General features: G+C 39.8%; 3 protein-coding genes and 1 long non-coding RNA gene across 4 annotated transcripts; 1 reads left to right on the forward strand and 3 right to left on the reverse strand.

The window, feature by feature from the left end:
• Window positions 1-1514: 1514 nt before the first annotated feature.
• On the reverse strand, window positions 1515-2926 carry mcidas (multiciliate differentiation and DNA synthesis associated cell cycle protein). Its single transcript, XM_023958942.2, has 4 exons — window positions 2869-2926; window positions 2546-2751; window positions 2251-2361; window positions 1515-2172 (listed from the first exon to the last, which is right to left on the reverse strand). The coding sequence occupies exons 1-4, from the start codon at window positions 2873-2875 to the stop codon at window positions 1735-1737; spliced, it is 762 nt and encodes a 253-aa protein (XP_023814710.1). The 5' UTR covers window positions 2876-2926; the 3' UTR covers window positions 1515-1734.
• Window positions 2927-3229: 303 nt separating this feature from the next.
• On the reverse strand, window positions 3230-3942 carry LOC144994452 (uncharacterized). Its single transcript, XR_013657995.1, has 3 exons — window positions 3532-3942; window positions 3380-3452; window positions 3230-3308 (listed from the first exon to the last, which is right to left on the reverse strand). It is a non-coding gene; the product is annotated as an uncharacterized LOC144994452 (long non-coding RNA).
• Window positions 3943-4626: 684 nt separating this feature from the next.
• ccno (cyclin O) lies at window positions 4627-6440 on the reverse strand. The gene is made up of 3 exons (XM_004072257.5): window positions 5809-6440; window positions 5409-5594; window positions 4627-5333 (listed from the first exon to the last, which is right to left on the reverse strand). Exons 1-3 carry the CDS (start codon window positions 6316-6318, stop codon window positions 4752-4754), a joined length of 1278 nt encoding a protein of 425 aa, XP_004072305.4. The 5' UTR covers window positions 6319-6440; the 3' UTR covers window positions 4627-4751.
• Window positions 6441-7387: 947 nt separating this feature from the next.
• tut7 (terminal uridylyl transferase 7) lies at window positions 7388-25666 on the forward strand. The gene is made up of 29 exons (XM_011478857.4): window positions 7388-7510; window positions 11803-12277; window positions 12457-12620; window positions 12747-12863; window positions 12951-13128; window positions 13253-13338; window positions 13521-13572; window positions 13698-13767; window positions 14962-15088; window positions 15176-15295; window positions 15385-15519; window positions 15767-15944; window positions 16554-17233; window positions 18182-18332; window positions 20538-20624; window positions 20705-20805; window positions 20944-21001; window positions 21334-21437; window positions 22076-22165; window positions 22249-22362; window positions 22439-22516; window positions 22609-22786; window positions 22867-22914; window positions 23002-23093; window positions 23183-23298; window positions 23376-23560; window positions 23862-23935; window positions 24018-24081; window positions 24721-25666. The coding sequence occupies exons 2-29, from the start codon at window positions 11872-11874 to the stop codon at window positions 24735-24737; spliced, it is 3870 nt and encodes a 1289-aa protein (XP_011477159.1). The 5' UTR covers window positions 7388-7510; window positions 11803-11871; the 3' UTR covers window positions 24738-25666.
• Window positions 25667-26179: the final 513 nt, after the last annotated feature.

Raw genomic sequence — 26179 nt, forward strand, 5'->3', positions numbered from 1 at the left:
AAAACAGTTGAGTAGTTCTCACCTTCTGATATGAGAATACAGTGGCGCGAAGCGGCGCGTGAGCAGGCGCGCGTGCCACCTGCTCCCCTTATTTATAATAATAAAAACAAGAAGAAAAATACTGATGTTTTACGGTCAAATCTCTTTTTTTTCCCAAAGGAAAATTATATTTAGAACCTATTAAGTGTCTTTTTATTCTAAAAGAAACGTTTTTTTAAAACAAAAATAAAGAATATTTTTAAATTTAATTAAGAATTTTACAATGATGTAAAATAAATTTAAACAGAATTTACTTGACTTCTTTCAAGAAATGACATATTACCAAGAAAATAGAGAAAATTTATGGGCTATGTTAATCCCAGTTTTAACACTTGGACCCCCCCCCCCCTTAAGCTTCTGTCATATTAGTAAGCCTTTGTGTTTGGACTTTTCTCTCTTCACTCCTGCGTGGTTTCCCGCAGTTTGGCGGTAGATTAGGCGGTTGAATTTGTCTTAATCCACTCTCTCATAAACTGCTGTGCAAAATAGGCCTCTGTTAGACTAAAAGTGCGTGTTTGTCTTAAATATTTAGCCCAAGAAAGTAAAAATTACGATAAAAACAGAAAGTTAAGTTGTTTTTAACCCAACTCCATGGTTAAAAGGGGACTAAATATTTGCTGGGTTTATTAAACTCAGGAACAAAACAAAACAAAAAAACTTAGGAAAGATCATAAATTGGGTTAAAATGAAAACCAAAGTAACGCCACAAAAAAAGTTTTGCTCCAGTAGGTAAATATAGCATAACACAAATAGCCCAAGAAGGTTTTCAAGAGTGAACATGTGTGTTAATGAATAGGATTTTGTTGTGGTTGTGGTGATGCAACTTGGACGCACATAGATTGGGCAATTATCCCATAACATTTTTTATATGAACAAACTGCTATAAACTCTGGATTTTTGCTTTCAGGATGAAGTTTTCTAACTTGATGAAGGTTCACTGTTTTATAGTCAGGTCATAGAGTCTCCTGTTCAATAGAAATAACACCAGAAAATTTTCAAATGTCTGCATATATTCACCTCAGGAAACTCACATATCGAAACTGTCTGTATTTCACAGTTTTAGTGTCAAATGGTGATAACAGGTGCTTAAATCCACCCCACTGGGATTGAAAAGGTTTTGAGGGGGAAAGACACTTTTCTCTTTTTACCCACACTTCTTTGTATAAAGCTGAAGTGTTTGCTCTCTGCTGGACGTCAACAACTCATGCAACCCGAGTAAACAAAATGTTTAAATGACTAAAACAAGGATAAATAAGTGTGTTGGCTCCAATGCAGGCCTCACTCAGAGCACACAGCCTCTCTGGCAGAGACAAAAGCAAAGGAAGTGTCTGATTCTCAATGCAGGTCAGGGGTTACATTTGTTTCACTGAGTAAACAACAAACGTTCACACAAATGGAAATATTTCATTCCATTTCCTCAAATACTGACAATACTTTTGAATCAAGTATCTGAGTGCGTGCAACTTGTCAAATCAACTTTTATTACTAAACTTGAAAAATATATTTATTTTCAGGGCAAACATAAAAGTATATAAAAAAAAGAATCAACAATTCAAGTGTGAAGAAAATAAACAAAAGTGAAGGCAGTATTTATTCATCGCTTAAGCTCCACCTCTGACTGATTCTGAAGCTACCTGAAGGCATCATTTAATCATTTACTGATTTGACTATAGATAGTTAAGCATTAACAGATGCTCAGCTGTGGTTTGGTACCCAGCGAAACCGGTATCCTCCCTCTTGAGTCTTCGAGGTAAACACGTGTCCATGTGGAAAAACCTTCGTCTGTATGGTGCCGTGTTCTTTGACAGAAGTTTTGAAAGAGGAGACGCACTCTTCAGCCTGTGCTCCATCTTCAGTTGAGCTCCATTCGTTGAGGGTCGACATCTGGACACCTGAGAAGGAACCAAACACTCGTATCGCCTCTGATTGCTGTTGCGGTCCTGGTCCTGTGGAGCTGTTGCGAAGGACAGCGTTGCAGCGGTAGCTGATGTCCTTCAGCATGTCCTCCACTGAATCTGATGAATCTGTTTCACATTGTTCATTCAGTCGTTGCCGCTTACTGGAACCCGGAGGCGCATCGATGCAAGGCATCACTGCTTCTTCCACATGGAGTTCTCTGACCGTCATCAGTTTCTACAAAATTGTACACAAGTTCCTGTCAAATGTATTGATTTGTAATAAAAATTTCAAGTATTTGGCTGATGTTCTCACTTCCAGCACTAAAGCCAGGTGCTTTGCTCGGCTGGCGAGCTCCTTAAGGTGAAGGTTTCTCTCCTCCAAACAGTCCAGCTCCTCTTGCTGCTTATGGAAAACCTGGTGAAGCTGCAGAAACATAAAGAAAAATCAGGGATAAAGTAAGGTTTGGCAGTTTTTCCTTCATCAGATGTGCAGCAAATTCAACGTGTCAGAGATGCGCAGTAATAAGTTTGTCACTAAGGAAATGTATAATTTCTTGGAGCCACCTGCAAATAATTGCTTTTTTAATCAGTTTCACATAAAGTTATACCTCTTTGTTGAAAACCAAAGACTTTCCCAGTGCCAGCTCATGACAATCAGCCATGTTCTCCCAGTAAAAAGTTCTGGTGGGACTCAGACCTGTGGAGGTCTGAGTCCCACTGTTCTCCTGCCGCTGAGGGGTGGGGGGAGGAATGACGCATCCCTCAAACTGAACCAGATCTGCTGGAGACAGACTGCTCTCCAAAACAGCAGCATCTACAGTAGATAAATCAAAAATAAATAAATACACGAGACTGAAAGACCTCTACATTTGGAGATAACAGCAGAGCTGCAGGAAAACAGAATGCCCACAAGTTTATCATACAAACAGACCTGCCATCAAATCCAGTGCACATTCTCCAAGGAACTGGTCATCTGGATCAGACTCATTTATCTGTGGTCAAACAGAACTATGTGTAAACATACATGCACATCTTCAGTTCAACCTTAAACCTAAACATTTCCCTAAGTGAGCAGTGAGACTTCTAAACGACTTCTAAACTTCTAGACATCTCACTGTAGTTTGTGTGGAGCTGTGCGTAATGTGGGCGCTTATAACTGTGCCAAAGTCGAAAAAACCTTTAAGGATAAACCAATTAAAATAAAATCCGTTGTGTTAAGAGGGATTCCACCACTAATATCAACTGAAGGAATGGGAGTTGCGTGCAAAGCGTTTCCGCATGCTGGTTTCATCTTTACCTGGGAGATGAGCGAATCTTGTCTTGACTGAGGGGAGCAACCTCCCAAATCATCCCACGCAATTGTTGAGAAAGCTGTAACACACAAATGTATAGATGTTTGATCAAGAAAATGCACAAAAGTTCGGCCCGTGTGTGAAGTTTACCTTGATCAAGGAAGCTTGGGAGCTCGACGTACATGCTGACCGGACTGCTGCTTCTTGGCACTGGCATTTTATTCTGGGAGAAGACTGCGCTTGAAACGTTTCTAGTATTTCGAATGTCAGAGTGTAACAGTAGAAAGAAAGACTTTGCTTACGGCTACTCTCTTCCCAAGTTGTCCCATTAGGTTTGGGTGAACAGGAGGAGTAGTAAGTCTGTCTCCCAGCATTTCCACAGCAGACCCGAAGCGGCATAACGGATTTCTAGCTCATATAATCCTCATCCTCCCGGTTTGTGTGTCTCTGTGCCGCCATTTCATACGTACGACCCAATCAAATTCACTCACTGGTCTCCAGGGAGTCACGGCGTCCTCGGAGATTCAAGTGGCACAGACGGGTTTTCTTGGAGTGCGAAGGAGATCCCGCGCGTAACCGGCGCGGGAGCAGCAGGTGCTTCTTTACCCTCATGCGCTGTGACTCCGAATGCAGCAAACATCGATGCGCAGAACCGTGAGATCCAATAGCTGTCACCTGAAGAGTGGAAAAACACCACATTTTTCCCATCAACATCGAGCACAAGCATTCTTCCCGTTTCTGAAGTTATTATGTTTTCTTCTGTGGACAGAACAATTTGTGCGTAATTCCTGTAAGACAGTGCGTCAAACACGGAAGAATATGGAACGTGGTAAAAACACCAAACTCTAAAGTCAATTCTGAAAAAATACTAAATAAAGAAACCAAAAAGTTAATCTTGGATGTAGAATTGATTGTTTTTGAACACGGGTCGATGACGACAGACTGTTTGCTATTTGCATTACAAGCATATGTTCAACGAAAAAAGTCCATTATTTAGCACCAAAGGATTTGGCACCAAAATGATTAATTTGATTAACATATCAAATAAATGTTGAACTTTTATTTTGTATTTGAAAAATTAGTTGCCTTAACCAACCAAATGGTGTAAACAATCGATTCAAACTTTTTAAATTAAGCTCCTTTTGTCAAACTTATTATTTCTTTTGTCATGTTCTGTACGCACGAGTTAAGGCGTCTACTTATGATTATTCACAAGTGTATGTGGATGTATGTATCTGCATTATTTAATCAATACCATGACTAATTCAGTTTGACATATCTGTGTATAGATTTATAGTTCTGCAGTTTGCTTAGCTTAGAAAGAAACCAGTTCAAATTCGTTTGTGATAATTTATTTCATCATACAAACATGTTAAAGGTGCAAAAAGTGAAGGAATACACAAACAATTGCACAATTTTTTAGATGGAAAACATATTAATAGACAGTAACAACTTTTAGAAAAAATGTAGTAATCACTACTGTAAAAATGACCACGGTATTCATAGGACGTTTTGAATCTGATTAATAAGAGCAGTCAATGGCGCATTGGTCGATCCCATTTAATGACACTAACAGCTTCATGTTCTCCTGACATTCTTCCATTAGGTTATGGTTGAAGTTCATCATTGACAGGAAGCAGTCCTTAAGGTCCATCTCTGAAGCTCCATCACTCTCTAGTAGCTGAAGGGAAACTGTAGAACCCTCGTCTGTGAAACCATCCACCAGGTTATCCTGTGACTGCATGGATGATGTCCCAGCAAAATACGTCTGCAAAAACTCACTGGCGAGTCTCATGGCACAGCTAGCCGTCAGAGACGGTGGGTATTTATTGAAAGCATAGTCAGCCAGAGTCAACTCACACACCTTTTGAGCAAAGCTGCTGACATAGGTGGTCTTTGATGTGCCAGAACAATTATTTTTAAACCGGGCATCAGCCTCAATGCAGTTTGTGAAATAGTCCAGGAAAAAGGCCAGGGTGGGAGCAGTGAAATGGAAGTTAAGTCGCAGGAGGATGAGGCGCTCCAGGTTGTAGAGCTGCTCCTTAGTGAAAGCATCACAGCACAAGGACAGAAGGTGGCTGACTGATGGGGAACCAATCTCCACCTGAAGAGAGAACAGAGGACGTTGAGTCAGCTGAAATCCAAACGATCAGGAGAATGACTGATGCCAAAGACAGACCAGTTTAGTGGCCAGGAGGAGCGCGGTGACTCCCAGGAGCTGGAAGCAGTCTACAGCAATGGGAGTGGATGCCAGGAACCTGTCCATGATGTTCACTGATAGACAGCAGCACTCGAAGGACAGACGAAAATGTTTGTGAACAGGAATGAGCCAGCTGACCAGCTTACACCTGGCCTCTGCAGTCAGCTGCAAAAGAGTCATCAACAAAAATGTGAAGAAATATGTTCTGACCTGACAAAGCCTTCTGCAATGTTGACACTAAATGCATTGGGCTAAAATGAATCTAAGTTATTATTACTCTTATCATCTGACAGGTGCAATGTCAAATTCCATGTGTGACAGTAAAAATACATATTTATAATATTTACTGCTTTCAAGTTACTCAATAAACGTTGCCTACTTGCGGCTGACGGGCCAAACTGTTGCAAGGAAAAAACTGCGTTTCTTTCTCCCTCTGGATCTTGAAGCCGACGTCTCCATACTGGAGGAACCAGCTTGACAACTCTCCTGTGACAGATCTTTGGTTTTCAAGCGCAAAAAAGGCCAAATTCGTCCTGAAGGAGTTTGGAGATGGAAGGGAATCATCCTCGAAGTCACTAAAAAGAGTTCTGAGCTTTTGTTTCCTGAGACGACCCCTCTGCCTCTGAGCCGCAGTCAGAGCGTCTTCTGCGTGAGCGGCGCCGAACATTTGCCCTCCTGTGGAACTCGCTTCTCTTCTAAACGACACCATTTCTGGAGGATGTTTGGGGAGCCTGCGGCGTCTGTGTCTCCAGACAAACAGCCTCGTGCTGAATGGACGGTGGATGGAGAGGGGGGTCCCGCGTGCTGACGTCATTTTCCCGGGGTCTTCCCCGCTCCCGCAGCTCACCTTTCTCCTGTCGCCAAGGCAACGGAGGGTAAACAGGCACATGTCCCATTAAGGAATTAATTATCAAACCTTCAGCCATATGGCTTTTGTTCACCTCCTGGAGTTTGTGTTCCCACGTGACCAACTTACACAGGCTTGTTTAACCTACAAAAACATGCACAATTACAAAATGATGCTGCTAGATTAATGATAGGAGTTATAATTCTTTTCATAATAAAGCTTTACTTAAATTTTAACTTAAAAAACTTAAAGTCAGATGCATTTAGCAAAAGTCCCTCTAAATGAATTTTGCCCAAACTATAAAAGCCAATATAATGTCCATGTTTTGTAAAATAAATGCATAAGTTTAAACTAAATATAACACAGTTCATGAAGTAAACAAAATATATAAAATATTCTAAATAATTCGTCATTGTGTTGCAAAAATATGATGCGGTTTCTTTAGTTATCAGTTGTGTCAATAGATTGTAAAACAAACAAATCTAATGATATTTTCCTCTCAGAAATATGTTCGGCACACTTCAATTTGCCCACAGTATTCACATTTGTTCCTGCACATCCATTAGTTTAATTGATATAGGGATCTTAAGATCATCATTTTTTGGGGAGGTTTTTCAAAACAGAAAAATAAATCTAAAAGCATGCATGCCCTAAATCTAATTTTCTACACACAACAGTTTAAAATATTTGTGTTTAAAATATTTTGACATCCTTTGAACTGGCTTTTCATTTTCACAATAAAACAAAACAAATCCCTTTAAAATAATTTTAAAAGGGAATGGTTAATTGTTAATTTAATTTAATTTAATTTAATTTAATTTAATTTAATTTAATTTAATTTAATTTAATTTAATTTAATTTAATTTAATTTAATTTAATTTAACTTAACTCAACTCAACTCAACTTAACTTAACTTAAATTAACCTAACCTAACCTAACTTAACTTAACTTAACTTAACTTAACTTAACTTAACTTAACTTAACTTAACTTAACTTAACTTAATTTGATTTAATATAATTTAATTTGATTTTGTTTGTATTTACTTTATCTTTTTTAATTTTGTTTTAATTTATTTTATTTTACTTTATTTTATTTTATTTTTTTATGGGCGGGACTTTGACGTCGACAAACCATCCCTCATACGTCATCATTCAAACTCCTGTGCGAGACGAAGCATATTCAAAGTCAGAGTCCAACAAGCCTTTAAATATGTCTTGTGTGCACTTTCAAAAGGTATTTAACCTTCTCTTAGTGTAATTGTTTTGTGCGGTTAAGTGTTAAACTCGTGGTTTACTCGAAAACGACTGTCGGTTCAAAAGTTCATCACAAATGAGCAAGAAGAAGCCATGGTGGTTAGCTAACAGCTAGCTTATGTCCTAGCTTGACGGCTAAATGTTAATGGCTAACATGGCCAAAGCTTTTGTCTGTTTAGCTTCTGCTGCGTCTGCTGGCAAACTGTGGTGTTAGAAACATGACAGGCAACGAGGAAGTCTGATTAATAAGGGAAGCGGAGGAGGTTGGAACGAAACCATGCAACAGACACAGACGCCTGGACTTAATGTCTGAGCCTCTGACTGCTAACGATCTAGTTAGCACATTGAAACGCGATTGGTTATTTCTTTCTTGAGTATTTGGATCATCATTCTTTCTGCTGTTGTGTGAGAAAGAATGGAAACAGAGAAGCAGAACGTGTATATATTTGTTCGTAAATCGATTGCGGGACTTAACACTAAACTGTCAGCAGTCATAGTACACACATTTAAGCTTAAGCAATGAAAAGCAGTAATGTTGTATTTTGGTTGGTGTTATGCAATGTATGATTAAAAACTCAACATAAAGGTAATGATTTCACAACGAAGTTTAGGGCCTTATGTTTTGATCGTTGAAGTAAATGACACCAGTGTTAAAAGATCAGCATTGACTAGGTTTAACACCAATTAGGCTGATCTTCACTTAACACAATTGATATCAAAGCAATGAACCCATTTTCCTAAGGTATTCACTTGGATGTTGGCTTTTCGGAATGTTTTTGGCAGGTGTTCCTGTTAGAAGTGTTTCATTTTTCCCTTTTATTCTTTCTTTTTTTTCCAATGTCTATATAAATAAATGTATAAATAAATACAAATGGGTATGTTTAATAAATAACACCAGATCTGCAGAACTTTGACCATAAATAAGGTTGAAACTGGTGTTTAAAGTTCTTAAAAATGTGTTAATTAGACTTTTAATGCTGCTTTTCTAAAGTTTTCATGTAGGAATCCCTTTTTTATGAATACACACTCTAGTAATGTGAAGTGTTTCATAACTAAGCAAAGTTAGTTGGGGTTTTAAATCATATATCTAATAGAACCTGACACTAATGAATCTTAATCAATTTAGTATTTTGCCAGTTATACCTACGCCCAATTAATACATGGAAAAAAACAAATGGCTAATTAAATAACTCTCTTCAGGGAGTTCTGCTGCATATTAAATGTCTTTTGCCCTCAGCTTTGGTGATAGTATGGATTCATTATAAATTATTTATTATTTGTTGATATTGGGATGGCACAACCAGTCACACCATTTTTAAAGCTTTTGTCATCCAATTATGACTCAAAATGTTATACAAGAATAAATACGGGAGGAGTCCATAACTTATTTTTTTGTCACACGTGAACAAAAACAAACCAATTTATTTAAAATTAATAAAACTTAAATAGACTAAAAAACAGGAATATTCAGATGAAAAAATCTTAGTAGTTAGTGATTTCCAAACTCAACAGTGAAATTGTTTAAACAAATCTGAACTTTAACAGGTTTTTGGATCAAACCAGAAAAATCTTTTTCTCTCAAAAAAGCACATTTTGCATGTTTTTCTTTCTTTTTAAAAGGCATCTTTTAAAAAAAAATGATGGCCCTTTAAAAAAAAAACTGGAAGTGCAAAGGCTGCGTCTTAAAGAGCTGATGTCCACCCTAAATGGCATGATAAAGCAAGCTAGGTCAACATTTTTTCATAAACTTATTTCAATGAACAAAAGAAACCCCAAAACTCTTTTTAACATCATAAACACTCTTACATCACCCTCCTCCTCTCAACTCCCCAATCTTTCTCAATCGGATTGTAGCACTTTTCTTCAGACCTTCTCGGCTAGGATTTCAGATGTTGGACATAACATCCCTCATTTAGTCGGTGCTCAGCCACCTCCATCCCCTCAATTCTCTCAGACTTGGTCTAATTTTTCTCCAGTCACAGTGGAGGACATCCATTCTTTGCTCGATAAGATCTAGCCCTCATCTTGTCCCCTTGATATAATTCCAACTCCTATTTTTCTCCAAGTGTTTGAGTGTATTGGTGCTGCCGTGGTTGACCTTATACATTTCTCCTTAACGTCTGGATCCGTTCCTTCCTTTCTGAAGCACACTATAATAAATCCTGTGCTTAAAAAACCTAACTTGGACCACTCTGATCCAAATAATTTCCGTCCCATTTCAAAACTTCCTTTTATTGCTAAGATCTTGGAGAAGGTTGTAGCAGAGCAACTAAGGTCATTCTTAGAACAAAACAATATTTGTGACGTTTTCCAATCTGGCTTTAAAAAGAACCACTCAAATGAAACAGCTCTTTTAAAAGTTTCTAACGATGTGCTCATGGCGGCAGATTCTGGTCAATTCACCGTTCTCGTTCTTTTAGACCTAAAATCTGCATTTGATACTGTAAACCATGTCATCATGCTCGAACGTCTTCACGACTACGGTTTATCTGGTTCTGTCCTAAGATGGTTTGTCTCCTATTTCAGTGGTAGATCTTATAAGGTCTGTGTTGACTCTCTTTCTTCAGAAGCAAAAATCCTGTCTTGTGGCGTTCCCCAAGGTTCTGTATTGGGACCCATTCTATTCACTCTACATGATTCCCCTTGGGAGACTCATCAGCAAATTTTCAAATATTTCTTATCATCTTTAGGCTGATGACATTCAACTTTATTGCTCCTTTGGTAAAAATAATTACACAAATCTATCAAATCTCCTAGACTGCTTGGCCAGCATTAGAGTTTGGTTAAATGACAACCATTTACTCCTGAACCCAAACAAGACAGAGACAATAATCTTTGCTCCTGATGACAAAATTTCCTCCATCAAAAGACACCTTGGTTCACTGAGCTCTTCTGTCCAGCCCAGTCTCAGGAATCTTGGTGTCTGGTTTGACAAAGCTATGTCTCTAGACTCTCATTCGAAGCGCTTGGTCAAAAACTGTTTTTACCACCTGAGGAATGTGGCTAAACTGAAGCCAATGTTGACCAGGTCTGACCTTGAGCGGATCATCCATGCTTTTATCTCCTCTCGTTTAGACTATTGTAATTCTCTTTTTATTTGTTTTAACAAAAAGTCTCTTAAACGTCTCCAACTGGTCCAGAACTCTGCTGCAAGGCTTTTAACTGGAACAAACAAGCGCACTCATGCCACCCCTCTGCTTTTATCTCTACATTGGCTTCCTGTTAAATTTAGAATAGATTTTAAGATTCTGATTTTAGTTTTTAGAGCCCTGCACGGACAAACCCCGATCTATATTTCTGACCTTTTAACTCCCTACACTCCTGCACGTTCTTTGAGGTCCACTGAAAAAAATCTTTTATGTGTTCCAGAAACTCATTTTAAAACAAGAGGAGACCTCGCCTTTCAGGCAGTTGCTCCCCGACTTTGGAACAACCTCCCCCTGTCTCTGCGCCAGATTGACTCAGTCGAGTGTTTTAAAGCTCAAGTTAAGACTTTTTTATTTAGGAAAGCTTTTAGCTGACTTTTACTTGTGTTCACTTTTGCCTGTTTGTTTATTTCTATGCCTGTGTGCGTTTTATTGGGTATCGCTACTGATTTTATATTGTTTTTACTTTGTGAAGCACTTTGTGAGTCGCTCTCTGTGAGAAGTGCTATATAAATAAAGATTACTTACTTACTTACTTTCTTTAAATTGTTATGTCGGTGAGAGTTCTCATTTATCAAGGTTGTGTTGTCTTGAAGTTTAGTCATATCTCGACTTTAAGTCCTTGGATGAATGTTGAAATGTTTAAAGGAAGATTTTATTCCAGATGCTTTGATTTTTAGAAAATAGGCTGTACGGTGGCGCAGTGGTTAGCGCTCTTGCAAGAAGGACCCCGGTTCAAGTCCTGGCTGGGGGACCTGAACCAGAACACCATTGGGGGACCTTTCTGTGTGGAGTTTGTGTTCTCCCCGTGCAGGCGTGGGTTTTCTCTGACTCTGGCTTCCTCCCACCTTCCAAAAACATGGTTCATAGGTTAATTGGTGATTTTAAATTTTTCCGAGGTGTGAATGTTGGTGTGCATGGGTGTGTGATTGTGGCCATGCGACAGACAGGCGACCTGTCCAGGGTGTCCCCTGCTTTCGCCCGCAAGTTGCCAGGATAGGCTCCGGCAGCCCCTTGACCCCCAAAAGGGACAAAACGGGTTCAGAAGATGAATGAATGAGATTTTAATATGTTTTTAATCACTTGTTATGTGTTGTTCATCTCTTGCTCTGGCTTTTCTCTGCAGGTCTCCTCGCATAAGGACTAATTTCAAATGACCTGGACATTTCATTCTACAGTTTTATCAAAGTGAACCATGGAAAACCCTGGCAAACCGCACAGGTTCAAGCATGGGGGCTCAGAGAGGGGAGCAGCAGCATCAGACAAGGCAGAAAGTCGAAGGGTGCACGACCAGTCTCAGGGACAAGGCATGAGAGCAGCAGGGGGTCAGCACGGCAAGAAGAACCAGGGTGGCCCCTACAGGGCAAGCCCCAAAAAGGGAGGGTTCGAACCTCTGAGCTACTCCCCTGGTGGACTCAGAAGTGGATTGAGCCCTTCTCAAAGGGATGATGTCCGATGGTTTTCTGATCCTGACTACAGCAGTGGAGGTCAAGAAGATCATTGGAGAACAGGCCCTCAACAGCCATGGAGGAGAATGCAAGGAGGAGGCTTAAAGGGGGACAGGGAGCAAGGCCGAAGGGACGGCACTGATGGAAATGCTGGTAGGAATTTTAAAGACAGGCTGCTTGCTTCAAGCCAAATCCCCTCAAAAATGTCAATTTTTAGAACACACTACATTAGTGTTTACTGGTCACAATAGCTTGCAGTGCTATAAGAAACTCAATTTTCAAAAACTGACCTAACTAAACATTTAACACGTTTTTATTTATGCTAATTGAAGGAAAAAGGTGGAGAAACAAGTGGAGATTTAAAGAGAACGGAGCCGTTGCTGAAGAGGACGCAAACCTTGTGATTGAAGAGAGTACACTCTCAGTCAAAGAGCTGGAAAGCCTGCAGCAAGCAGAAAAACGGCTCAAAAAGGACGAGGTGTACCGTCTCGTGAAGGTATTTAACCCTGTCGTCTTAACTGTTTTTACTATTTCAGCGATAACTTTTGAGTTACGTTGAATAATAGGTTTTTTCCTCCTTTAACATCTGTGCTGATTGTTTTTTTTCTTTTGTCCCAATCAGAAGTCCCGCAGTAACCCTGGTGCACTTTATGCCTGTGCACTGTGTGACTTTCTCCTGGACTCTTTGTCTGATGCTTACAGGCATATCAGAGACAGGCGGCACAAAAAAAGACTTAGAGTGAGTGTTGAACTATGGAGAATCTCCCCTCCCCCTCCCCAACATCATGATTTTAAAGTTGTATTAAACGATTTTTGTTGCCAACAGGAGAGACAAGAGGAGGTGATGCTGACGGAGATTCGGCCTCCTGGTCCGGAGCAGGTCGGCGCGGTGACGTCAGCACTGGAGGCTGTCGTTCAGGAACATGGGATCAGCGATCAGGACGTTGAGAAGAGACGGTGCGTCGTCTCTGTCATGCAAGAGCTTCTTCAGTCCGTCCTGCCTGGTGAGCCACCTAAGAATAATCTGCTTAGTGAGGAAGTCAGTGTATTCCCCCAATATTATCTGTTTATTGCATAAATGGCTTTTATCAGTGCACCGTTTTTATTGATGTTTTCATTTATTTGTAGATATCAAGCTCAGGCTTTACGGGTCCTCCTGCACTAAGTTTGGATTTAAAGACTCTGATGTCAACATTGACATTGAGTGTCCTCATGTGAGTTTCCACAAGTCCAGATAAGTTCGTAAAAGTCAGATGTTTGAATCAGAATCAGAGGAATTCTTTGCAAAATGGTTGCATCGTGGACATTGTGGTTGTAGAACGACCTACCGTTTTCATGTGAGTTTTAATATTGATTTGACGTTGAATGAAGGTTTTGAAATGGACTGTATTCACAGATGCATCAGCCAGATGTTTTGTTGGTGGTTAAAGAGAGCCTCTCCACATGTCGTACGTCACAATCGTATTTAATAAACTTAAAAGTTTTTTTCCTTCTGTTTGTGTAAGAAGACCCTCCATAGAACATGCAATCTGTCACAGACGGTTCAAACTGTCCTGTTGTTTATTGTTTTCAGCTCTCTTCATTAACCTGGAAGCCGATTTCCACGCCAGAGTGCCAGCGGTCATCTGCAAAGAGAAGAAGAGGTTTGTAAGGTTTTTACTTTAGAGATTTGTTTATGCCTGTGATTTAGAGTTGAGTAGAATTTGTCATACCTTAAACTGTATAGTTTTATTTCATCTTTTTTGTTTAGTAATCTAGATATATTGTGAAAAGTTTTTAAAACGTTTCTAAGTTGATTAAAGGGAGAAGATTTGACACCTACTGATGCAAATATGCATCAGAGTACTTTGGCTCTAAAATGACTTTAATTTAGGATCTACTTGAGAACAAAAACATGAACAAATTTTTATTTCTCGTAGCTGGAAATAAATTCAGTTGTCAAAGGGTTAAGTCCAGATGTCAAGAACCTTCACTGACACGTTGATTGAACAAAACTTCTTTAAAATGGAAAAGAAAAGATCTAAACTTATAATCACTGTGACGATAACCGCGACACCGCGCCTCTTGCTGGTTCATCACCCCAGTGATAAAAAAATCCCACTCCGTCACAGCTCTAACGATTAGTCTTGTTTTTTAATCAACTAACAGTGTGAATCTCCATGTTTTGTTAACCCTTGTGCTATCTTAGGCACTGTGACCTTAGGAGTGAGGTCATTTAAACCCACTAGACAGTGCACTGAACTTTTTTCTTCAATGATTTGTGAACCTCACTGATGTCCATGGATTACATGAAATCCTCTCCACCTTTATCCACCTTTGTCATGGTAGGGAGAACACGTCAATGGTCATCTTGACCCCATAGGATAGCACAAGGGTTAAATGGGTCTATAAAGATGGATTTTCGTCCCCAATGTGCTTTTTAGTTACCACTTTGTGGGGATCTATCCAATGATGTTCAACCAAATGTACTCTTTTATTTCATATCTCTTTCATTTATTATATTGTAAAACCTCTTTGTTTTGTTTGTGCATTGTACTTTTTTTGGTGTTGTTACAAACTTTTGATTTAATGAGTAGTTTTATTAATTATTGTATTCATTTTTCATTCATTTCAAGGGTTCAGATGATTCTGTTCAGGTTCATCAGCAAAAAAAATGTCAAAAACACATTTAATATTAAGGTTTTAATGCAGCAAAACACATCCATCCATCCATCCATCCATCCATCCATCCATCCATCCATCCATCCATCCATCCATCCATCCATCCATCCATTTTCTTGCATTAGCAAAATGCCAAAAATAATAACTTCTTTAACAGATGTTGTTTGATTCAACAGTGGCCTCGTCTGCAAAGTCAGTGCGGGGAATGAAAACGCCCACCAGACCACCTGTTACCTGTCGGCTCTTAGCAGCAGGGAACCTGTCCTCCTGCCGCTGGTTATGGGTCTGAGGCGATGGGCTCGGGTATGTTTCCTGTTAACGCCCCACCGTAGCTTGGAAGCTCTTGCACGCTTCCCTTGTTTTCATTACATTTATTCTTGAATTTTTTAGATCTGTGAGGTCGATAACGCCGAGGTAGGGGGGCTGCCACCATACGCCTTTGCCCTTATGGTCATTTACTTCTTACAGAAGCGTAAAGAGCCTCTCCTACCCACTTACCTAAACTCTGAGGTGTGTTTCTGGTGACCTCTTTCTTAAACGAAGAGCACAACACGTTTTACTTCAACTGATGATTAACTCAAGCGTCTGACTCTCATCAGATTAAAGGGTTTTCAATCGGCAGACTGTCAGGCTATAATCTCACGCATACAAAGGATGGATGTGTGCACTGGACCTTCACCGGCTCCTCCAAGGAACCATCACAGCCAGCAGAGCGCTCCTCTACAAAGGGAAAGGTCATTTTACAGACTCCAGTCCTTTGTGATAAAAGGCACTTTGTTCTTAACTTATGGATTTATGATTTCATTCCTTTGGTTTGTAAAAAATGTGATCTTTTTCTGTTCTTTTTTTTTAAATTAAAAACAAAACACAATGAATAACTTTTTGACATTCAGTCAGAAACAAATATGGATGTTAATTTTCAAACTGGTGAATATTTCAGACAAAATCTACTAGACTGAAGGGTGCTGTGTTGTCCTGCAGGTCCCACTGGTGTTTACCGCCCCCCGTCCAACCGTGGAAGCAGGGCGCCTCTGGATTGAACTGCTCCGCTTCTACTCACTGGAATTTAACATGGCTGACAACGTGATCAGTGTGCGGACCGGCACCGTCCTGTCCCGGGAGATGAAAGACTGGCCAAAAAAACGCATCGCTGTCGAAGGTCAAAAACTTTCACAAATTGTTGTTTTTAATGGACAAAATCTGTAAATCCATTGTGGGGGTTATGGAAAATAATGTTGATGTTATGCAACTAAAAAGTGCAGTGGCCCTGAAGTGCAAATCACTGGAGCATAAAAGGTCCCGACAATTAAAAATGCAAAACAAATAATAATAAAAAAAAAATCAACATTACATTTAAGAAAAATTAAAACAAAATCCCATAAACAAAAACATTTCAGAAAACTAAAATAATTTCCAAAAATCAAAGATAAATGTAAAAAAAATGAAATAAAATAAGAAACTGGAAAAGCTAGGTACTATGGGACATCAGTGATTGGAATATTTATGTTTCAGTTTTGAAGAAAAGGTAGAGCAGAAGGATTTCTGAAATTTTGTTTTGATTTTTTAAAAATGTAAAGTTGTTTTAAATATTTTTTTTGCCTTTTTAAATTCTTGTTGTGTTCTTTAATATGTTTATGTTATGAACTTCAGGGCCACCGTACAAAAGCTCTAAAAGTTGCCCTTCTTTTCTGACGAGTTGAATGCAAAAAAGGAAGAAAAAAAGGCTCCTCCTTTATGACTGATTAAAGCAACCAATTTTTGTTTTTAGACCCATTTGCAGTGAAGAGAAACATGGCCCGCTCTGTAAACAGCCAGCAAACGTGTGACTACATCTTACACTGCCTCAAGACCACCTATAAGTACTTTGCTTCTCCGCTCAGTCTGCCGTCTGCCAATCACAAGAAAGAGGCCAAGCAGGAAACCGCTCCAGGGTCAGACGTGAGGAATCTGGATGAGGAGTTCCTGGACTTGTCATCTTTCAGTCTGCTCACCCTTCAGTCACTGCACACAAGTCAGCAATGTGAAGTCCAGAACGGCCCGGAGGACTCGGACTGCATCATTGAGGAGGAGGAAGACGTTGAAGAGTGCAGTGACTCGGATGAGGAAGGGGAGAAAGAAAAGGTGGACATGGGTAAAAGCAGTCTGTCGGAGGACGAGGAGGATGAAGATGTGGGGCATCGTCGGCACCACTTGGACAGCGTTACCACGGAAGATGAGGAGATTTTTGCGGTGGATGAGCCGTCAGGAGAGGAGCTCTTGTCTGATGAGGAGGGTTCAGAATATGGAACTCCCGCTTCAATGGAGGAAGATGAAGAGGATGTGGAGTTGGCACCTGGCAGGCCTTCTACTGCTCCTGTCCAAGTTAAAAATGAAAGGCCAGAAAACACTCACCAAAAACAAGTCACTTTTGTTTATAAGTTCACCCGCCAAGCTTTCACCAGAGGAAAGGTGCGTTCACCGACAGCAATCTTCCCAACCTAACCCCTAACTACTAAAAAACAATTTAGTGTGGCACTACGTAGTGCCCTAAATTTTAAAAGCAATGCAGACACCATGCTCACTGCCTTTTATTTTATTTTTTTAAGTAGCAGATATGACGTCAGTGTTTTTACAAAGTTAAAATGAGTCCACTGAGTTCTGAAGATAAAAACGTTGATGGTTTATTAAAAAAGTAAATTTAAATACCTTTTTTTAGTAAAAATTGTTCCGGCGCAATGCATTGTGGTCTCTATTTGCCAATCTAGTGAGCATTGGTGAACACTGGTTTTTCGCAGAGACTTCTGGGAAATTTCTAGGGCACTCGATGTTGAAATTGTAGATTCAGACAGCACTACGAAATGGCAAATGCACTATATAGTGCACTAGGCCTGCACAATATACCGCAAATTTATCGTTATCGCGAAATCAAGCTGTGCAATATGCATACCGCAGAAGACGGCAAAAATCGCAATAAATGATTACCTTAAATTGCTAAAACAAACTCATGGCAGCTTGAAATATTGAACAAATGAAATAAATCCCTTTATGCATTTAACCAATCAGAAGGACCCGTTTACGTCTTTGATCAATCAGATGAGCCCTTTTATGTTTGATGTTTGCCTCCTACGTCGACAAGGGTCATTTGGAGTATAATTTTTAAACTGTTGCAGTGAAATGGAAATGATGTTTTTGTTTTTTTTGCTATTTGTTTATATACCGCATTTTATATCGTTATCGCAATATTAATTACCAATATCGTATAACGCAAGTTTTCCTCATATCGTGCAGCCCTATAGTGCACTATGTAATCAGTAGGGAAGGAACTCGGACTCACAACCAGAGAAACATGTTCTAGTCTGTTGGATTTTAGGAGAGAAGTTAAACTTGTAACAAATTTTGTCCTTTCCTATTTTTTAGTCGCACGTAGTCGTGTGCAGCTTGTGCAAGCGGGATGGCCATCTGAAGAAAGACTGTCCAGAGGATTTCAAGAAGGTGGAGCTGCATCCTTTGCCTCCACTGACATCAGAGTTTGTCCGTGTCCTCGACCGAGTCTGTGAGCAGTGCTACAGTGAGTACTGTGTTATGGTTGGAACCAAAACAAAGTCTTCAAATTCAACATCTCTGAACTGAAAAATAAAGTTAAAAAAACAATTAGCTTTTATATATATACTTCATTAAATTTAAGGTTTACCTTCCTAAATATAGCCAGATACTCCAGAGATGTTTATCTGTGGGAAGGGGTGGGCGTGACTGTTTTTTTTTTTTGTCTTGTTTTTTTTTGGGGGGGGGCAGTTATCACGTTTTCTTTTGAGATTTTTTATGCATTTTCTTTTAACTCTCACAACGGACACTCAAACCTTTACTCTAATGCTAAATGTAAATAGAGACATAAAAAAAAAGAATTCACAAAACATCCCTGAGATCAAATCAAACTGTGACAAACTGTCTGCATGAGAAACGGTATGCAGCATCACTTTTTATGGAATATTCTAACCAGGGTCTGCTTGGGTTCTATAAACTTGAGAAACTGTGCTTCTTTCTAGAGAAATATTGCGCTGGATAATATTTGAGCCGCACTTACTGGGGTTTATTAATTTAAACATCATCTGGACCTGATGAGTGAATCCAAGTGCTGCTGCCGCCGCCGCCGCCGTGCTGCAGTGAGCACTAAAAATCAGAAGAGTGAGGAGCCAGAGCTGACATGCTTGTCACCGCTGCACTTGCCTCCCTGATGCTGAAGTAGTTTTAGTAGTTTCGTTACTGCTTCTGCATTTGGTGCTCACTTTGGTGCTATTTTGTGACTAGTTCTAATGTCCATTTTTAGCCATTTTAGGGTACAACAACCAAGTGCAAAATTGAAACGATGCAGTAGAAAGCTGTCTTGGGGGGTTGCTGATCCATGAATGGGTGGATCAGACGAGCGACGAACTTGGGTACAGCAGAGTTTAAACTCGTGCCTGTTCAAAATGTTGTTATCTAGTTTGCCATTTCCTGCATCTGACTTTCACCTCTCAGTGTTCGGTTCTGCTCTGCTGTGGATGACTGACACCGGTCCACAATAAAGCATGGGACTTCTTTCTAAATGGGTTGTTGTGCTCTTTAAGTCCAGCTCTTTTTACCATCAAACAGCTGACATTTACTCAAAACTAAGAAATGATTGAAAAAATTAAAGCCACAAGTAGCATTTAGCGGGCCCGAGCACGGGCGACCGCCCCGCGAGCAATGCCTCGCTCAAGCCGTTTCGCATCGCCAAAACCACCCGCTTCGTACAAAGGAAGCGTCAAGACGTCGCATTTGGTAACCCAGTATCCAAGTCACGGCCCCACGACCGCAACGTAATCTTCTGAAACTGCACAAACATCTGCAAAATGCTTCAAACAGTGTTTACTGGAGTTCCAGTCATTTTTCTACACAATTTCCAAATATTAGGCTGAATTCCTATTTTCACCGAAAGGTGGCGCTGTAGGCTTGATCAATGATAAGCAAATACAGTCAGGACCATAAATATTTGGACAGAGACACATTCTTTTTAATTTAGTTTCTGTACATTACCACGGTGAATTTTAAATAAAACAACTCAGATGCCATTGAAGTGCAGACTTTCAGCTTTTATTCCATGGGTTGAACAAAAAGATGTATCAAATACTTCCCTTAGACAAGTTGAATGCTTGTTTCTGTTAGACAAGATTTCACAGTATGATGAACTAGAACTTCCAGCTTCTCAGAACAATGATGAAGATTTGAAAGATGTTGATTTTGGTCCTGAAATTTTTTTTTCTATAGTGATGATCATAACTGCCAGTACTATACAGAGGATCAATTTAATATCGCAAACAAGAATGATACCAAGTTCTCCGAAATCCACTTTAATAGTACAAGTTTGTAGGCCAACATCCATAAAATTAAGGGCTTCTTGGAACAGTTTCACAAAGCTTCAGTATAATTGCAGTCTCAAAAACGAGGTTTAACAATGACAGGGGAGTGGACTTTGACATAGAAGGTTATGAGGTCATTTATAAAAGTAGGAATGTAAATACAGGAAATATTTTGTTTATATATATTTTTAAATCAAAGTTCTGATTAGAAAAGGTTGCAGTAATTTAAAAAAATCGATGATAAAAAAGGACTATTTGGAGAAGTGCAGAAAAAGACTTCTACAATCCATTTTTTTAGTCCCCCTATTATTAAATCATTATTTCAAACCCAGACTTTACTGAAAATCACCTCATACCAAATTATTAGGCTTTTTTCCTCATAATTCTTCTCTCCTCAGAGGACTTTGCCCCAGATGAACTGGAACTGAGCATTAGAGAGCTCATCCTTCAACAGCTGGAGGCCTTTGTGAGGTGCCAGTTTGCCGGTAAAGTAAACTCTGACTTTCAGTGATTTGGATGGATTCTCCAGACTGAATTGACCTCTGTGCATAAATCCCTTTCACAGGGGCTCGGCTGCAGTTGTTCGGCTCGTCCAAAAATGGGTTTGGCTTCAGACAGAGTGATCTAGACATCTGTATGGTTTTGGAGGGGAAAGAAAACATAGATGTAGGTCGTTTCTTTATTGCTGTGCCTTTTTATGCATTTTTGTTTTTGTGTATCTGCTTTAAATATGGTTCTGCTTTTATATTTTTTTTATTTTTACAGCAACTATAATTTTATATTTCTGCTTTTTCCACTTAACAGGATGTTGACTGCATCAGAATTATTGAAAGTTTGGCAAGATGTCTAAAGAAAAACCCAGGTACAGCATCTGATTGACAACGCCAGCAGTGGTTTACTCCCGATGCATACTTTTAAACCGAGAGTGGCTGTTACTATTAATAAAATGACTGTGGCTTCTGTTTTATTTACATTTTTGTTGTCTGACGTAATCCTGCTGAAACTCAAAATTCCTAGTGAAATTCATCTGGTTCATGTTAGAGCTTTTTAAACTCAAAAACCTGCAGGAATGTCTTCAGGTTTGGCTCTTGTGATCGATGTCTTGTAGGTATCTAAACAGTGGATGCTGAAAGTGTGAGGACAAACACAATAGCCGTGTTCATCCATCAGTAAACTTGTTTGGTTCTCTGCCAGATCTGAAGAACATCCTGCCCATCACTACAGCCAAAGTCCCCATCGTAAAGTTTTACCACATCAACACCAGCTTGGAAGGAGACATCAGCCTTTACAACACACTGGTACAGAACGCTTCTCCTTTCACCCTCATTCATGTCTGCCCCTCAAAGACCGTGGATGTTGTGTTTGAGGACTGGGGATGGATACAGACACTACGTTGGTATCAGTTTGGACGTATGCGTTACTACCATTACTGTATGAAAACGCTGATTTGAGGGCTTCGATTAGGATGTTAATGTCTTGCATTCAAGCCAAACATTTTATCTTTACAGCAATTTGGGGTGTGCCCATGTAAGAATGGGTGTGGCCAGGAGAGTAGGTGGAGCATCAAACGAGTGAAAGATTACAGCAAAAGATTCCAATTCAGCGATCAGAGTGACGTGTATAATGCTCAGAAAAAAACCATCGCTGTGGCGATGAGCTGTGAAATTTATGTTTACGTCTGCGTGTGTGAAAACGGAGATGCAGCGCAGACTGTCAGAAAGAATGAAATAAAGCATCGTAGGCACATTTAAGCACTCTCCATTCACCCTGCGATGTTGCTTCGTCACACTTGAATGTTTTAGGAAATAAATTGTCTGATTTTTTATAATTGATAAAGTACCTTGAGGCACTGAATCCATTTCTAAAGTACTGGTTTGGCACTATAGAAAATCCAAATGGTGCCCTTCCTTACTGAAGACAAACATTCTCTCTGCAGGCCCTTCATAACACACACCTGCTGGCTTCCTACGCCGCCATTGACAGAAGAGTGAAGATCCTCTGTTACGTCATGAAGGTTTTTGCTAAGGTCAGCGTGATTTTATGAATGAGTCCTCTTCTGCATGTACATCCTTCATCTGGTTTTTACACTGTACGTGCGTTTCTCCACAGATGTGTGACATTGGGGATGCTTCCCGAGGCAGCCTTTCCTCTTATGCCTACACTCTCATGGTGCTGTTTTTCCTTCAGCAGAGGAACCCTCCAGTCATCCCGGTGCTGCAAGAGGTATGAATGAGTACACTGAAAGTAGTCTGGATCTGTAAAGTTTCCTTTTTTCACCTCATTGAATGATTTCTTGCAGATCTATTTTGGAAAACATAAACCAGAAGTCCTTGTTGATGGCTGGAATGTGTACTTTTTTGATGACCTGAAAACCCTGGTGAGTATTTTGAATGTGCGCGCTCTGTTAGGGAACTGTTTTGAAAATGTTTGCGCGCCTCAGTAGTCCGAGTCGTCCTCCTCCTCTTGCAGCCCAGTCACTGGCCACAGCATGGGAAGAACACGGAGAGCATTGGGGAGCTTTGGCTCGGCCTGCTCCGCTTTTACACCGAGGACTTTGACTTCAAGGAGCACGTCGTCAGCATTCGACAGCGAGCCCGCCTCACCACCTTCAGCAAACAATGGACGTCCAAATATATCGTCATTGAAGGTGATCTTCTGCAACGTAATCAAATTTTCCTATCAGTAGCAACGCTATAAATACTATTTTAAGTTTTTTTTATATTTCAGATCCGTTTGACTTGAATCATAATCTGGGTGCTGGATTGTCCAGGAAAAGTATGATTTCTATCCATCCCTCATATTTTAAGCATGGCTGCTTTATTCAGGAAAGTCACCATACGTGTTTTTTTTTTCCATCAACAGTGACCAACTTCATCATGAAAGCCTTCATCAATGGCAGAACACTGTTTGGTACTCCGTTTCAAGTGCTGCCTTCAATCTATCCCTCCCACATGGTCAGTAGCTGCACTCTAAACATCACTCACTGATTTTAGTGTTTCTAACAAAAGCCATGATGGTGGATATGTCTTTCATTGTTCAACAGGAGTACTTCTTTGACCCCGAAGTGCTCACTGAGGGTCAAGTGGCTCCCAACGATCGCTGCTGCCGAATCTGCGGGAAGGTGGGCCACTTCATGAAAGACTGCTCGATGCGTCAGAAGTGAGTCTCGTCCCAAAACATAGACGGATTCATCCATATATCAGTGACAATGAACTTTTTTTTTTCTATTATTCCAGGTCCAGGCAGAAAAGGGATTCGGAAGAAAGGCCTGAAAACCTGGATGGAGATGAACCCAGAGTTCAGTTCAGAAAGAGGAATGACCGCCACAAGAAGAGGGACCCACTGGAACAGCGCTGCTGCTTCTTATGCGGCTCAGCGGCCCACATTAAGAAAGACTGTCAACTTTACAAAAACACTGCAGGTTCCAGAGGAATTGATCCTTTTTTTTAAGAAATAATAAGACAACTTTTAAACTTCATCCAAAGACAAATATTTTGCTTTTAGCGTTTTAGCGCTCTGCCTTTATCAGGCAGAAACATCACAAGCAATGGAGTTTGGATATTGTTCTGGAACATTTTTATTTTTGGTGTTTGTGCCCCTTTTTAAATTTGAAACGTTTTAAATCAAGTTTTTATCTTCTTTTTTAGTCTTTCCTTTGAGTGATATAATCCAAAAGTGCATTAAAGTATTGCTTTTTCTAACTCTTTAACTTTCATTGGTAGGTAAACTAAAGAAAGAGAGCGGCTCTCCTGCCTCTTCAGCCCACTTCAAGACTCTAAGAGCAAAAGAAAAGCAGGTATGTTTTTAGTTCTATTAAAAGCATAAAGAATCTTATCTTTTAGCTTCGGTCCTGTTTACATTAGTTCTCATCTTTGTAGGGTTTAGTCATACAAGAAGAGAAGAAGAGAAAGCCAAAACATGTGGTATTGAGTCCTCAAACGGGTATTCATACTTTTCATACTCTTATATTCTTATTTGACTTTATGCTGTTTATTTGTGGTCTTCGCTATATTGCAGTTCTTTTTTCATAGTCTGTGTTTTTTTTGTTTTCTTTGTGTGATTTTGCATGCTTTTCCTTTCCTTTTTTAACAGCGCACTTGAGTTCATTTTGCCAAATCTCCATTCATCTTTAGTCGTTCACAGATACATAATACTAAACTTTCTATTCAGCAAATGTTTGAACTTCGAGAGTTTAGATGAGAGAGAAAAGTGTGGAAATGTTAAAGTCTCTCTGAGAAAAGTGTTTAAGTGAGTAGTGAGGGGTTCTACAGCCTTACAATGTCTAGAATGATTGTAATAATTTGCTGGTTTTACCTATTTTAGGTTGTCTTTAGAACACAACTCTCACGATAAACGAGGGACAAACTGTATAAATGTTCGTATTTTGAAAGGTCCTTTTAGAGGGTTTTATTTTTTTCTTCACTTCAACTATTTCAGTTTCACAACACAATCACAAAATGCTAATGAGTTGTTTTTGTTCCTTTGCCTGTGTGTTTATCTGTTATTAAAGTTATCAAAAATAAAGCCTCTTTTCATTCATTTTGTGGACAGTAAAGTTAGAGCCTCTCTGGTGTTTTTCAGGCAGTTTAACCAATTGAGGCGTGGCTCGGCCCGGCCACAGGAGGAGCCCAGTGGAATAAACAACAGAAGGTTTACCGTCCACAACTTCTGTTCTCCTTCGGCGGTGGAACTCCTGGAAGTCCAGAACACCTCCAGTTTGGTACCCCCGGGCCGGTGGGGACCCGTTCAAAGCCAAAGCCGGAACAACCTGACTTGAAGCCAATGAGGGCCTTTTTATGTTTGTGCCGTGCCCCCCCCCCCTTCAGGGGAGTTTTTAAAGGTTTTCTTTTTAACAAATAATGTGCATGATTCTGCGTCTTTGTTCAGTATTCTGTCACATCTAATGGAAGTTCATTACATCGAAGTCCAGATCTTGGCAACAATTGATGAAAAAAGAAGTGTTGTGGGGTGAAGAAGACATGTAAACTTTATCCCACGGTGAGGGGATCAGTTTCTTTTCAAAAGCTCTTTGATTTTTTAAAATTTTATCTGGACACAACCGTTCCTGTCGCGATGCACTGTTTCTCAGCTGCCAGCACATGTTAAAGACTATGCATCTCCAAATGCTGCAGAGTTCAGAGGGATTTTAGAGTTTACACCGGGGTTTTTAACGGCTCTAGATGATCATCTTGCACTGGTCCAGCTGGTGGCTTGCACTGCTATAAACACTGCAATCACTCATAAACCTTGAAATCTTGTTTGTACTCGTGACAGTTTGGTTGTGTCTCAAAGACTCCCTTCTTTCTTTGGAACTGACTGCTGTTCTTTGTGGTGATCACATTTTCTTTTCATGCCAGCGTAGTTTTTTTTTTTTTTTTGAGTAATGGAAATGAAAATTTTAGTTTGGAATTATGGAGCTTTCAGAAGGGGCCTGCTTGCCATCTGTTTTGTGTGTCAAAACAGGAAAGTGATATTTAATCTGAGTGTGGATTAAACTAAAGTTTAATAAACTGGTGCTTAATCCAGATTTTGAGTGTTTTATTTATTTTTTAAAAAGGCTACAAATATGAATCCTATGCAAACAAAAAGAAAGGGAGCCGGTTTAGCTCGTGCTGGTTTGCGGCGCCTTCCGTCCGTGAATCCTGGGTTCAACTCCGGGCTGCTCCCTGTTCCCTTCTCTACCTCTGTGCCGGTCCCAAGCCCGGTTGCTTTGAGAAGGTTGCGTCAGGAAGGGCATCCGGCGTAAAAAAAACATTGCCAAGTTTACCACGCGACTCGTTCGCTGTGGCGACCCCTGATGGGAAAAGCCAAAAGAGAAACATGCAAACAAAAAGAAAAAAAGGATTAAAGTATTAGTGACTATATGAGTAAGTCAAAAGGGATCAAACCTTATATGTGCTTTATTTTAATTTTTATTTTATTACTGCAAAACACAGACTGTTTTATTTTTTTAAAATCCTTTTAGAGTTAGGGCATTCATAGCTAATTAAGGAGTTTTCCAGGTTGTTTCCGATTGCACCGCCTGTGTTCAAAGCAAAAG

The sequence above is a fragment of the Oryzias latipes genome, chromosome 9, assembly GCF_053564925.1.
Source record: "Oryzias latipes strain Hd-rR chromosome 9, Olatipes_Hd-rR_3.1".
Lineage (NCBI taxonomy): Eukaryota > Metazoa > Chordata > Actinopteri > Beloniformes > Adrianichthyidae > Oryzias > Oryzias latipes.